General features: G+C 45.8%; 1 protein-coding gene across 7 annotated transcripts in view; it reads right to left on the bottom strand.

Moving 5' to 3' along the window:
* Window positions 1–15,083, bottom strand: part of MAP2K5 (mitogen-activated protein kinase kinase 5) — a 140,684-nt gene that overhangs the window by 81,009 nt on the left and 44,592 nt on the right. For all 7 annotated transcript variants that reach the window (XM_031505717.3, XM_085589039.1, XM_085589037.1 and 4 more), the window contains 4 exons: window positions 5,037–5,076; window positions 3,403–3,471; window positions 3,183–3,264; window positions 1,809–1,870 (listed from right to left, as the gene is read on the bottom strand). In XM_031505717.3, the coding sequence (XP_031361577.1) occupies window positions 1,809–1,870; window positions 3,183–3,264; window positions 3,403–3,471; window positions 5,037–5,076 (253 nt within the window). The remainder of the gene's footprint in view (window positions 1–1,808; window positions 1,871–3,182; window positions 3,265–3,402; window positions 3,472–5,036; window positions 5,077–15,083) is intronic.

The following is a 15,083-nucleotide window of genomic DNA, read 5'->3' as shown; positions in this document are numbered from 1 at the left end:
CAGCCAAAGGAATGCTGGAAGCCCATCCCAGGATTATCAAACCATCCTCATCATCAAAATGGGGATACTGTGAGCAACTTCCCACTCTGTGCTCCAGAGGGGAGAGGAGATGAAAGATTTTCCCCCTGAACCAGGTGAAAAGCTCAAAAAAACCTCAAAAACTCAAAGTGCACAAGGAACTGCCAGTACATAATGAGCAGATTTGAGGAAACAGCATCAGAGAGGGATGCTCATCACCCTGGGCAGGCCACACAAATTAGGAGGAGAGCAGAGCTGTGAATTACAATGAACAGAGACTAAATAGCTGCCTGTGTTGGATTAAAGGATTTAAATTGTCAGCTTGATGTATAATGAATGTGAAAAGCCAGCACTTAATTAAATGGCACACGATAGAATAACTTTGTTATGCTTTAAACTGCTTAAGTTATCAAAGTATTCCTTATATTTGGCAATTGTTTTGCAGTGTCTCCTTCCCTGGTGAGATCCACTGAGACATTGGTCATTACCCTCTCTGTTCAGCTGTGGGGAAAGGTGGATTTTTTTGAACTTTTACATGTTCTGTTGGTCTGCAATTTGAGTTTTCAATGATGGCCAGTGAATTTTTAGCAGCTGAAGGTTGCAGAACCCCAAGGATGAGCTACCAGGGGCTTTAAGGATCTGTCAACACCTCAAGACCAAACCCAGGAGATCCGAGGGCTCTTCTGACAGCACAGCCTCAGCACCCCAAAAATGACCCCAATTAACCCTTCCCTGGGGCTGCTCGGGTGTGGAAGGGCTGAGAGACCTTGTGCCAAGGGAAAAACTTCATCCTCCTCACCAGCCTTGAGCAGAACACAGAAATTCTGTTCTGCCTCTGCATTTTGGTGGCAGGAACCAACTCAACCCTCCAAGCCCTCAAGGGAAAAAAAAACACGGAGCAAGCAAAGAGAGAAGGGGTTGGAAAACCAACCCTGTGGACAGAAAAGGACAGGCAGGATGGAAATCACACACTCAGAGACAAAGGATCCCCAGCAGGGCTCCTGAGCCACCTCCTGAAGGCACCACAGAGAGCAGAAGGGCTTCAGGGGCTGATTAAAGGAAGGATTTAATAAATCAAGGTGATGAGAAGCACTGCTCCATCCTGATGGGCAGAAATGCTGCCACGAAGGGACGTGACCAAACAGATTTCCAGCAATTTCTTTTGTTTCTTTATCCCACTCAACTGACCCCATCCTTTCACAGGGATTTGTGTAACAGAATCCTGGAATGGTTTGGGTTGGGAGGGACCTTAAATCCCACCCAGTGTCCCATGGCAGGGACACCTCCCACTGCCCCAGGCTGCTCCAAACCCATCCAACCTGGCCTTGGGCACTGCCAGGGATCCAGAGGCAGGCACAATTCTCTGGGAATTCCATCCCAGTCCTTCCTCACCCTCACAGGGAAAAATTCCTTCCCAAAATCCATCTAAAACTCCACTTTTCCACTCTGCAGCCATTCCCTGTGCGCTGTCCCCTCCATCCCTTGCCCCAAGTCCCTCTCTAGGTCTCCTTGGAGCCTTCTCCTCTCCAGGCTGGACCATCCCAGCTCCCACTTTTCCCACCCCTCTCAGATCCCACGAAGCTCCAGAGGTTGTGTTGATCATTCCCAAGGAAGTTTTCCTTCATCCCAGAGCCCCTGAGCATGGGGGATGCTCTGGAGGAGCAGCAGAGAGGAAGGACCCTCCTCTCACAGGGATCCTGGAACTGCCCCAGCCTCTCAATGAACACCCAAATCCAGATTTTTCACCCCACAGCCAGAAGCAGAGAGATAAAAAGCAATAAATTACTCACAGCCACCGCTATCCTTCCGAGAACGTGTTCTGGAATTTTCCTGTAAACATCCAGAGACCCCCCTGCAGGGACAAACAGCACGTGCTCAGCTGGTGCCACATCAAACACTGCCCCAGATTTGAAGCCCCAAGGGTTTTTTAGGCCTTGGTTATTAATAAAAACACCATCACTGATAGAGCAATACCCGTGGCAGAAATAACTGACCTTAAAAACCTCCCAAGCTCTGCATAAAAACACAGAACAGCACTCAGAGCTTCTTACCACATCCCTGCTTTGTGCTTGTGGCATTGATACTCAGGAAACGCTGCGGGGACAAAATGTTAGCAAACCCTCCAGTCATAAATATCGACGTTAAAGAACTCCAAAACGTGGGGGGAAATGTCTTGGGGATAACAAAATCATCCCAAAAAGCTGCACCAGGGCATTATCCCTGCTATGAATATCCCAAATTCAGCCCCCAGAAAGGGTCACAAACTGATGCACCAGGGCATTGTTCCTGCTCTTCCTCAGGAATATCCCAAATTCAGCCCCCAGAAATGGTCACAAATTGCTGCAGCAGGGCACTGTCCCTGATTTTCCTCAGGAATATCCCAAATTCAGCCACCAGAAAGGGTCACAAACTGCTCCTCCAGGGCATTGTTCCTGCTCTTCCTCAGGAATATCCCAAATTCAGACATCAGAAAAGGGTCCCAAACTGCTCCTCCAGGGCACTATCCCTGCTTTTCCTCAGGAATATCCCAAATTCAGACATCAGAAAAGGGTCCCAAACTGCTCCTCCAGGGCACTCTCCCTGCTTTTCCTCAGGAATATCCCAAATTCCCCAGCAAATCTCCTCTGCCACGCCAGGCTGTGGGCTCAGGGATGCTTTTGGGGCGAGGATTCTCGTGGGGAGGAACCAGAGGGATCCAAAAGGAACTCGGCAGCGAGCTGGGAAACAGCTGGGCTGGAAAATCACTCCTTGCCTGGTAATTAAGAGCCCATTTCCACTGCAAACAGCCAGGACATTGGGTTAATAGATTTCTTGAAAGGAAAAGCTGTTTTGGCTATCAAAACACTACAAGTGAGGAACAGCTGTTTTGTCAGCGAGGACAGATTGCACGGGAGGCTCAAATATCAAACCACAAATTAAGGCTGCCTTTATTCCTCTTCTATTTACATTTTCCATAAAAGTAAGTGAAGTTCCACGCAGGGAAAATGCAGAATATCTCCCAAGCCCAATTCCAGCCTGCTCTGGTTTCTTAACTACCTGCAGTATTATTGATACTCCACATTTCTGAGTCTTACTGTTGCATTTCATTCTGCCAAATAAAAAAAAAAAATTCCTTTCTCATTTAATTACTTAGCAATCAAAAGCAAACTGGATCCACTACTCACCATCCATGAACTCTGTGCACAATGAAATCCTGTTTTCTACAAAAAAAGCACCATAAAATCCTATGATATACGAGGAGTCACACTGGGAAAAGAGAGGAGACAAGCACGAGGCTGTTTTAAAAGCTGCTGTAAGAAGTCTGAGGTAAAAATAATGTTATTTTTACCTCAGTCGGTATTTATTTTATAATTACAATGTTATCCAATGTTAAAATCCACGCACCTTGTAAAGAATTTCTAACTCTGACATGATCTGCTTCTGGAGCTCCAGTGTTATATCCAAGGGTATGACCTGAAACACAGAAATGCACAGAGCTCATGTGAAAGGGAAGCGAATAATTCAAAATAAAACCCCCAAATGTAGAGAGATCCATGGAATAATGATCATTGTGGGGTAACAAGGAGAGGAATGGGCAGAAAGAATATTTTAACAAGAAGGAAATTTTCTCGCCAGCACCAAAGCACCAGGGACTGCAGCCAAAGTGGGCTGCACTTCCTGGAATTGGGAATTCCCAGGATTTTTCAGGGCACTGAAAATCCCAAATGAACACTGAATTTCTTGCCACAGTTCTTTGAAAACTCAAAAACTCAATTATGAAGCTCTGCTTTAGAAAGCAAACTGGACTCAGTGCTTGGAGCCAGGCTCAGCCTGCCCCCAGCCAAGACTTATTTAATACTTTATTTAGTATTTTATTTAATACTTTATTTAATGCTTTATTTAATACTTTATTTAATGCTTTATTTAATGCTTTATTTAATGCTTTGTTTAATACTTTATTTAATACTTTGGTTAATACTTTAATACTTTGTTTAATGCTTTATTTAATGCTTTATTTAATACTATGTTTAATACTTTAATACTTTGTTTAATGCTTTATTTAATACTTTATTTAATGCTTTATTAAATACTTTGTTTAATACTTTAAATATCCAAAAATCTCCCCGACATCCCAAAGCCAGGCCCAGAGTGAGGAAATGTGGGGCTCATTTGCATGAACCCTAATTACAAACATTCCACTAATGAGGATAACCTGGGAAAACAGAGTTTTTGCATTTCTTGGTCAGGACACCAAGGGAAGGAATTACAAGATTATTTCCCCCTCCCACAAAATTAATTAGGGGTGAATCACCTCCTCTGCAGAATTATTTTACATTTTTCTTCCAGCTGGAAATGTGTGGCTTGTGTGACCCCACCTGATGTCAAGGCTGGCAGAAATTTATTTATTTACAGCACAAAAAGAGGGGAAAAAAAAAAATTTATATCTCACCTTTACCTGCATTTATCGTCACCTTTTTTTATATGAAATTTCCAAGCCTGTTTTGTAGGGGTAAAAAAACTTCCAGGGGATTCATGAGGTGACATTTTCCAGCATGGGTTGGAATTTTGTTAAAGCAAAAAAAAACCCCAAAAAACAACAAAAAAAACCCCAAAAAACCCAAACCAACAAATAAAAAAACCCCAAAAAAATTCCCCAAAATCTAAAATATCTCCTCAGAGTCATTATTTCTGCTGAGGATGAAGCTGGGAATGAAGGTTGGGATGCAAATTCCTGGAATTCTGGAATGGTTTGGGTGGGAAAAGCTCTTAAAGGGATTTCACTCCTCCTCCCCCATCCCTGTCCAGCCTGGCCTTGGACACTGCAGAGATGAATAATAATAAAAAAATAAAAATAAAATAAAAATAAAATAAAAATAAATTAAATATAAATTAAAATTATATTATTATTATTATTATTAATAATAATAGTAATAATAATAGTAGTAATAATAATAATAATAATAATAATAAATAATGATGGAAGGAAAGCAAGGGCAGGAAAACAAAAAGGGAAAAATAAAATATCTGGAATTTCTTACCTTCACTGCCAGGATTTTTCCACTACGGACATGGTAAGCCCTGGGTGAGGAAAAAAATTCAATAATTTGAGATTATATAAAATTCCCCCTGTGAGGATGTGTGATACAAATACTCATTTCACAGAAAAATGACTTTTACCTCATGGATTTTATGCCAATTCAATTTTACCCACGATTTCTAAAGGAAAACAAGGGATCAAAAATAAAATAAAAACTATTTTGTCAGGGTTTGTATCTTTATTTTTGATATAAGAAACACACACTGAAGGCTTTGATGCAGCATAAAAATAAACTATAAATGGGAATTGAACAGAATCTTTTAGGTTGACTCTCCAAAATTGAGTCCAACCTTGAATTTATCCATTTTCCCATCTTCTTTCAATGGAATTAATAAAGAATTATTAATTATGCAGAATTTTCATGGAAAATCAGGATTATTTCAATCCCATGGCTATTTCCAGAGACAAGCAGCTTCACCAGATAAATGGAATTAAAACAGATTATGGCCAATTCTTCCTCAGAACTGAAGGAGCCACAGAAAACCTTGGCAAAATTCGATTTCTGCATTTATTTGATGATCAGAGGGTGCATATAAATAAAAAATTATTGCTGATGCTCACGTGTACCCAAAATAATTTTCAAAAGGGTGTTTCAACAGCAATTTGGCTGAATTTCTGAGGAGAAACACCCAGAATTGGCCATTTCACAGTGACTTGAATATTTCTAACCAGGAAAACATGAGAAAATGAAGTTAAAAACCCCTCAAAATCCAATGTAATTTTGCATAAAAACAAAACCATTAAAGGTTTTCCTCTTCACTGGTTTTACTGCCTCACTCTGATTTATGGCAGCATTGGCAGAGACGTGGCACTAACTTTAAAGAATTCCAATATTTTACCTCTCTGTACCTCCAGCAATTATTCCTGAAGAAGAAAAGCTTTAATAGTTGTTTTTTTTTGTGTGTAAAATCACCCTCAGACAGGGCGAAAAATGTCATTTAATCTTATTTATAACCCTGAGTGCCCCCCCTAATTTCTGGTAATGGCTTGGAAATTCCTAAAAACTTCGCCTTAACTTAAGAACTCTGGGATGAACGTTTATGCAATGGAGTGGCATCAACTTTTATGTGGAAAAAAAAAAACAGTTTAGGAAAGCAGAGGGGAAAAAATCAGTGTAAAAAATGAGATTATCCATGGGAACTTTGATAGAGCTGAATCCATGAATTCAGCTCCAGAATCAGCTGAATTCCACAAATCCACGAGCTCTGGGACTGAACCAACAGTGGGAAAACATCCTGGATTTAAGATGATTTCCCAGAATTTAGGGGAGAAAAAAAAGAATTTAGTAAAGAAGAGGGGGGAAAAAAATCAGTGTAGAAAATGAGATTATCCATGGAAACTTCAATAGAACAGGAGCTGAATCCATGAATTCACAAATCCACAAGCTCTGGGGATGAACCAACATTGGGAAATCGTCCTGGATTTAAGATGATTTCCCACATTTTAGGAGAGAAAACAAAATTAGCTTAGTAAGGCACAGGGGGGAAAGAATCAGTGTAAAAAATGAGATTATCCATGGGAACTTTGACAGAATCCATGAATCCAACAGTGGGAAAATATCCTGGATTTAGGATGAGCAGGATAAGGGCTGGAGAGGTTGGAAGGGATGCTCCACGTCTGCTGGGTTCATTGGGACCACTCTGGTCATGAGCTGCTCAGGAAAGCTGATCCTTTTTCCTCCTAATTTCTGGTAATGGCTTGGAAATTCTTAAAAAAATCACCTTAATTTAGTAACTCCTGGATGAATACTTATGCAACTGATTGGCACCAGATTTGGGGAGAAAAAACAAGAGTTTAACACGACAGAGGGGGGGAAATCAGTGTAGAAAATAAAATCATCCATGGGAAATTTGATAGAGCTGAATCCATGAATCCACGAGCTCTGGGGATGAACCAACAGTGGGAAAACATCCTGGATTTAAGATGATTTCCCACATGTTAGGGGAGAAAAAAAGAGTTTAGTAAGGCAGAGGGGGAAAATCAGTGTAGAAAATGAGATTATCCATGGGAACTTTGACAGAACAGGAGCTGAATCCATGAATCCAACAGTGGGAAAATATCCTGGATTTAGGATAAGCAGGAATAAGGGCTGGAGAGGTTGGGAGGGATGCTCCACGTCTGCTGGGTTCATTGGGACCACTCTGGACACGAGCTGCTCAGGAAAGCTGATCCTTTTTCCATGGGAGAGCTCTCCCATTTCAGAGCAAATGGAAGGGCAGAGCTGATGATTTAATTATGATGCACGCTAATTCATCCGTGGAAGGCTGGGCTCAGGTTCCAGCACGGGGCAGGGACCTGGTTTGGTTTTCAGGGCACTGCCAGCACCAATTGAACATTTAATTATGGCTGGGAGCTGGATGACAAAGAGCCTGGGCTGGGGGATGCCAGCGGGGCAGGAATTTGTTTACTCCAGGCTGATCCAGCATCTCAGTTGTCCTGCCCTTCCCCTGCACAATAACTGTAAAGTGATTAATGGAGCTCTAAGGGAGCTTTGGTTACACCAAAAGACAACCCTATACCTCTGTGGTGTTTTAATTAACAGCCAACACTTCCAATTAGGCTGGGGCTGCTGCAGTAATTACCCCTTCCGAGGAAAAAGGGATTTTCTGGGATGTTCTGTGGGACTGGAAGGTGGAATTGGTAGTTTTGGTTGCGGTCAGCACTGCGAAATCCTGAATTTAATACCTTTATGCAGGTTCTGAGGGATGAACCACAAAAATCCTGGAGGACAACGTGCACAGCACGAGGAAAACCAAACTTTTAGTCAATCCCTGGATGTCTGTGAGGGGATAAAACCCAAATTCCCACTCAAAGGCTCACCTCCAGGGTCACCTCCCAGATTTTGGTGCCACCTCTAGAAGTGAAGCAGCCAAACCCAACCTTGTAGAACCAGGCAGAGAAAAGCAGCCCAAAGGTTCCTTCAGCAACTGGGCACATTTCAGGGAAATTCACTTGAAATCTTCCAGGATGGCAGGAAAACTCCTAAAAACCAGCTGAAAGCAGCTGCTCCACTCCTAAAAAACCCTAAAGCCAGGGATGGGTTTGAGCAGCACCCTGCAGGGGATGCTCAACACCAAGCTGGGTTTTGGGGGATCTCCCTCACAGAATCCTGGAAGAGTTTGGGTGGGAAAGGACCTTAAATCCCATCCTATTCCACCTTTTCCACGGCAGGGACAATTCCCACATCCCAGGGATCATGTCTGTGGGAATCCAGGGCTTCCCTCTGGCTCCCCCAGGACCCTGGCAGGGCTCAGAACCCCCTGGACAGAGCCCCCAGAGACACTGGCTGTGATCTCTGTCCATGGAAAAGAGTTTTCAATCTTACAGGATGAATTACCAGCTCTGAGGGTTTGATATCAGTAATAATTAAGTGTGGCACGGGTGCAAAAGTCAAATTTTAGGATTCTAGATGAGGGGTCCAAAGGGGACAAGCTGGAGGAAATTGGGTGTGTCTTGTCCTTTTTCTCCTTCTTCATGCCCTCCATGTCTCACTGTGGTGTTGGCATTTTTCTGTTGGTTCAGGCTGGGGACACACTGTCCAACGTAGGTGACAGATATTGGCACGTTCTTGTAAATGCAGCCCAGGGAGTTTCTGGTATTTAATGTTTGTCACATCCCACTGAGGGCAGAGCCCCACACGCTGCCCTGCAGGACAGAGCTGGGCAGGGCAGCAGAACATGTGAGAGATAAACAGAATAAACAACCTGGGAACCAGCACAGATTAATTATGATTTCTTCTTTGGCAGCGGGGCAGAAAGACAGAGACTTTCTACAACCTCAGAATGATCAATACCTCAGATTCCAACACATCTCCTGGTGGGAAGCTCTCCCAGCTTTGCCAGCACCCCACGCTGCCAAGGAAAGCACAGAGACTCCAACCCTGCCTGCCTGGAAAATTCCCAGCAGTGTCCATCTCTCCCTCCACATTCCTCACCATTCCCAGCCCCTGCACCCACCCCAACAGCTCCCAGGCAAGGCTGGCACAGTTTTGTCAAACATTTCCCTCTAAAAACCCCATCCCCAGAGATCTGAAGCCCTGAAGTTGGGGAACTCAAAATGTCCCTCAGACATTTTCGGAGGTTCGGGGTCCAAGTCAAAAGTATTTGAGAACCCCGGCAAGCAACTAAAAACAGCTGTGATTTTCAATTTGAACCATAAAATGATTTACCAACCTTACAAGAATAACAAGGAATCACAAAAGTTTAGATATTATAGTAGAAATAGTCACAAAGAAAAGAATTTTTAAGTACTGTACAAAGAGGTTTTAAGTCGTATACAGGGGAGTTTTAATTTTATACATAAAAGTCAAAAGTTTTAGCATAGAAAAATGTAGGCCTATCCTATCCTCCCTCTTTCTTCTTCCTTACCTCCATGTTCTTAGTAATGTTAACACTCACAGATTCGTTTAAAATAAAAAAGCACCATTTAATATAAATAATAAGCCTTAAAAAAAAAATCTATAAACATTTAACATGTAATATACCATATAAAAGATAACAACAACCCTGGGCAGGGGAAAAAAAAAAGACAACAACCAAAAAACATGACTAAAAGTATGTGTGCCTTTACCTAAACTACTAAGCAAACTGCAACAACCCCAAAAACCAATCTTTCAGATAAATTACAATAAACTGCCCTAAAACCAAACAACAGAAAACTTCTAAGCCTTCTTTTTTTAAAAGTACAAATTAGAAAAAAGATGTTTCCACCACACAGAGCCACCTCTAACCTAAAAATAAACTCCAACACTGAAGGGCCCCACATGAGCCACATCGTTCAGCAGAACTTTGTCTCCTCCACTCGTGTTCCTCAGGGGTGGTGTGGCCAAAATCTGGGTTATTTTGGGGAATAAAGAAGAGAAATTGTGTGAGAGCAAGCCCAGTGCTTGAACAAAGCCCTCCAGCGAAGCCAGACTCGTGATGGGCTGCAGAGAGTGCATCCCTGCTGCCCCAGAAAATCAAAATTAATACCAGGGAAAACTGGAGTGGGGCTCTGGGGGATCTGCCCACAACCCCTGACAGGAATTGTGGTTGTACAGGAAAGCAAATGAAAAACTGGGAGCATCAGAAGCAGCTGGTTTGTGTTCCAAGGAAAAAAGGGGAACTTTTGAAATGAAATCCACATTAGCTGATCTGCTCTTCCCAGGTAGAAATGTCAGTGCCCTGGGCTCCTCATGGAATAAACCACTGCCCATCCTAACATTTAATGCTAAAAACTTCATACACTGAATATGATGAATATTCAGTGAAGGAAAACAAACCCAACTTGAGAGAAAATGCAGCAGATTCTTAATAAAGAGCTAATAAATTCCTACTAAATAGTTTAGATGGCAAACAAAACACTTTTCTCTCTTTCTATTTGCTCCAACCAGCAATTTTCTCTCTTCCCTGTGAGAAATTTTACCTAAAGCCCAGAGGGAGCTGCAGGATGCTGTGGGTGTGGGATAATTCCTTCCAGGGCAAGCAAAGAACCAACTACAGCTTGCAACCTGCAGGCAACTTAAGGGAAACACCAATTTTCTTTTTTTTTCCCTGATTTTTAAATTGCAAACCCCTTGCCTACGTGTGAGTGACACAACAATGGTCACATCATGAGCAGGGGCTGAGTCCTCAAACACCCCTGAGCTTTTTTCCAGCAGCTTTTCCCATCAAACACAGCAACGTCTCACTACAAACTGAGTTCAGCCTTATGTTGTATCTCAAAATAAATGTAATCTCTACCTAGAAGCCAAAATTCACATTTATTTTGTCGTGACAAGAATGGCATTGCAGGAGCTTGGAGCAGCACAGGAGCTGCTTCCTCTGACCACCAGCATAAACCCCTTTTCTCTTCCACCTCAATAACCAGGGAAACAATTTCTAATCAATAAAGATATTCCTTGGCAAGCCTGGAGGATTCAAGGGAAAGCCATGACCTGTCTGCTGTGCCAGTGAGTCAGTCAGAAATATCACCAACATCAGCAGATATGACACAGTGATGAAGAGCCAGGCAGGCAGCAGGGATGGGGCTGCAGGGATGTGACACCTCAGGCTGGTGCCACCAGGGCTGCAGGGAGAGAAGAAAGAGAAAACACTTTATATTTCTGCTCCTTGTTTTTCCCATGTGGAATGTGTTTGGAGAATTGTTTACCTGGGGTGTTGCTTGGTTGGATTTTGGTGAGGATTGTTTTGAGCTGGTGGCCAATCCAACCCACCTGGGGCTGGGCTCTCAGAGAGGGGCACGAGTTGTAAGTTAAATATAGTACTTAGAAAAAGTAGATTTGTAGTTTTAGTACCTCCTTTAAATAGTATATTAATATATTATAGTATAGTTACAACAAAGAAATCATTCAGCCTTCTGAACTGAGCCAGACATCAGCATTTCTCCCCACCAGGTGCACCTACCCTGCCACAGGGATGGCATTTTGGGGAAAAATTCCTCCCCAGGATGGAGATCCCTGCCTCTCCCATGCCCTGAAGCTCCTCCTTTTTTACCACCTGAACTTCCCAGGCTGTTGTTTGGATTTTTAAGTGTTAATTTTCTTTTTACAGTTTTCTTGAAAGTTTTGAAGTTCTTATAAGATTTTTTTAAATTTCTGGATAATGTTTACATGTTTGAGACTCAGAGTTCCCACACAATTTCACGTCTAAATAAAATAGTTGACATATTTCTCTGTGAGTAGAGAGAAATGATTGATTGATCTTTGGACCAGTGTGGTTGGAGAGGTGGTAATTCCATCCTCCAATCCACAGTCAACTTTAGAATTCTATAAATACCAGATATTTGAATAAAATTAAGTCTTTCTCTCTTTTAAGCTTAGCAAGCTTCTGTGGGCTCATTTTGTGTCCAGCAACAAACACCAGGCCACAGAGCAAAACCAGAAGTGAATATTTTGGTTCCTCTCTCTGCCTTGTTTCCTTCACACCTCGGGATGAAATCATCACCAATTTCCTCAAAAAGGCTGGAAAATCTTCTCCCATCTTCCATTCCTCCCTCTCTGAGGAGCTGCAGGGGAAGCTCTCCACACCCACACCCCCAACCTCTCTGGGGCCACGGCAGAGGGCTTCCAAACAGAATTAACATTTCCAAACAGAATTAACATTTCCAAACAGAATTAATATTTCTGTTTCCAAACAGAAACAAAACCTTGAAGCTTCTCAAGAAGCTGCTGCAGCTCCTTGAAGCAGCACCTCCAGAAGTGAGGAGGAGCCAACCTGGACATTTATGAAGGAAAACCCAGAACAAAAAGCTGTGCCAGAGTCAGGCAAAAGGAACTCAGCTCCAGCCACAAGCAAACCACCCAACATTTGCTCTTTTTTTTTCCTTTTTTCCCCTTTTTTTTTTGCCTGGTGCTGCCCCTGCCTGTGCTGGTGGTAGGGCAGTGACAGCAGCGTCACGTACTGCCAGGCCATCTAAAGAAAGAAATTCAAATTGTTCCTAGGAAATAACCACTTTGCCAGTTGCTGCCTCCTGCAATAGCAAACACATTAGCCTGACTCTGTGGCTGTTAAATCAGGGAAGCCAAAGTGCACAGCAGCTGGAAAAAGGAGCTTTTTATGGGGCTGTGCTGGTTCACAGCACAACCTCCCCTCCCGAAACGCCACCGCAGATGCTCGAGCGCTGATTGCAAAATGATTTGCTGGGGAAGTGGCAAACGAGCAGCAAAAAGCGGTGTGTGAATGTTCAAACGTGGGGAGAAGGGCAGGGCTGGCAGCGGGGCTGCAGGAGGACAGGCTGAGCAGCAATGGCTGACTTAGGCCTGCTGGAGCCCGGGCACGGGCTGAGGGTCCGAGCTCCGGGCTGGGAGCTGGGAGCTGCTCCTCTTCCCAGCTGGGACCCTCAGGGACCCCTCAGGGACCCTCAGGGACCCTCTGGGATCCTCAGGGACCCCTCAGGGACCCTCTGGGATCCTCAGGGACCCTCTGGGACCCTCAGGGATCCTCAGGGACCCTCAGGGACCCTCAGGGACCCTCTGGGACCCCTCAGGGACCCTCAGGGACCCTCTGGGACCCCTCAGGGACCCTCAGGGACCCTCTGGGACCCTCAGGGATCCTCAGGGACCCTCAGGGAACCCTCAGTGACCCTCAGGGACTCCTCAGGGACCCTTCAGTGACCCCTCAGGGACCCCTCAGACACCCCTCAGGGACTCCTCAGAGACCCTTCAGGGACTCTCAGGGATTCCTCAGGGACCCTCAGGGACTCCTCAGGGACCCTTCAGGGACCCTCAGGGACTCTCAAGGACCCTCAGGGACCCCTCAGGGACTCCTCAGAGACTCTCAGGGACCCTTCAGGGACCCTCAGGGACTCCTCAGGGACCCTCAGGGACTCCTCAGGGACCCTTCAGTGACCCCTCAGGGACTCCTCAGGGACTCCTCAGGGACTCCTCAGGGACCCTTCAGTGACCCCTCAGGGACCCCTCAGAGACCCCTCAGGGACCCTTCAGGGACTCTCAGGGACCCCTCAGGGACCCCTCAGGGACTCCTCAGGGACCCTTCAGTGACCCCTCAGGGACCCCTCAGAGACCCCTCAGGGACTCCTCAGAGACTCTCAGGGACCCTCAGGGACCCCTCAGGGACCCTCAGGGATTCTCAGGGACCCTCAGGGACCCCTCCTCCTTCCCTTCTGCAACCAAACCTTGGGGCAGCCTTTGGGAACGGGATCCGTGCCCGTCCTACGGGGCAGAGCTGTTCTGACAGGGCCTGCCATGGAGAGAGCTGGGCAGGGCAAGGGGCCCCCGGCACCCACAGAGGGGCACCCAGAGCCACCAGCAACCACAGCGGGGCACCCAGAGCCACCAGGCCACCGGCACCCACAGCGGGGCACCCACAGCGGGACACCCAGAGCCATCAGCACCCACAGCGGGGCACCCACAGCAGGGCACCCAGAGCCACCAGGCAACCGGCACCCACAGCGGGTCACCCACAGCAGGGCACCAGTGCCACCAGCACCCACAGTGGGTCACCAGTGCCACCAGCACCCACACCATGTACTAGCACCCACACCATGTCACCCAGTGCCACCAGCACCCACACAGCGTTACCCAGTGCCACCGGCACCCATACCGGGCCACCAGTGCCACCAGCACCCACACCATGTACCAGCACCCACACAGGGTCACCCAGTGTCACCATGTCACCCAGTGTCACCAGCACCCACACCATGTACCAGCACCCATACTGGCTCACCAGCACCCACACGGGGCCACCCAGTGCCACCAGGCCACCCAGTGCAGCTCCAGGCACAGGAAGAGATTCACCTGCTGGATTTAATCTGGGTTTAAACTGCACCCAGGGCAGCTCCAGGCACGGGAAGAGATTCACCTGCTGGATTTAATCTGCTGCAAGGACAGGAGGCAGCAAAGCAGCCCTGAGCTCTGCATGGGATATCCCACCTGGCAGAAAGCCTGGAGTGAACCCACCACAGTTTTAGGAAAGAAATGGGAAGCACCAGAGTGAGAGCCAAACCCTGCAGCACCTTCTGTGGTGGCAGGAATTGAGATGCCATAGTGAGGGAATGTTCCCTGGAGAAGGGAAGGATCCAGGGAATCCTCAGAACCCTGGGAATGTTCTCTGGAGAAGAGAAGGATCCAGGGAGGGCTCAGAACCCTGGGAATGTTCTCTGGAGAAGGGAAGGATCCAGGGAGAGCTCAGAGCCCTGGGAATGTTCTCTGGAGAAGGGAAGGATCCAGGGAATCCTCAGAGCCCTTCCCAGCACCTGGAGGGTCTCCAGGAGAGCTGGAGAGGGACTTGGGACAAGGGATGGATGGATGGGACCCAGGGAATGGCTCCCACTGCCTGAGGGCAGGGCTGGATGGGATTTTGGGAAGGAATTCCTGGCTGGGAGGGTGGGCAGGCTCTCACCCCAGCTCACTCCCTGCCAGCAAGCACAAACTCCCATTTCCCACTCTCTCCATCTTCCCAGCTATGGACATCCACCACAAACAAAACAACTTTAATTTAAGAATCATCCAGTTTCTAATTAAACAGCCATAGGCAGCTGGCTGGATACA

Source organism: Lonchura striata, chromosome 10 (assembly GCF_050655825.1).
Source record: "Lonchura striata isolate lonStrDom1 chromosome 10, ASM5065582v1, whole genome shotgun sequence".
Taxonomy (NCBI): domain Eukaryota; kingdom Metazoa; phylum Chordata; class Aves; order Passeriformes; family Estrildidae; genus Lonchura; species Lonchura striata.
The sequence above is the reverse complement of the archived record's forward strand: the minus strand, read 5'-3'. Positions and strand labels throughout refer to the sequence as shown.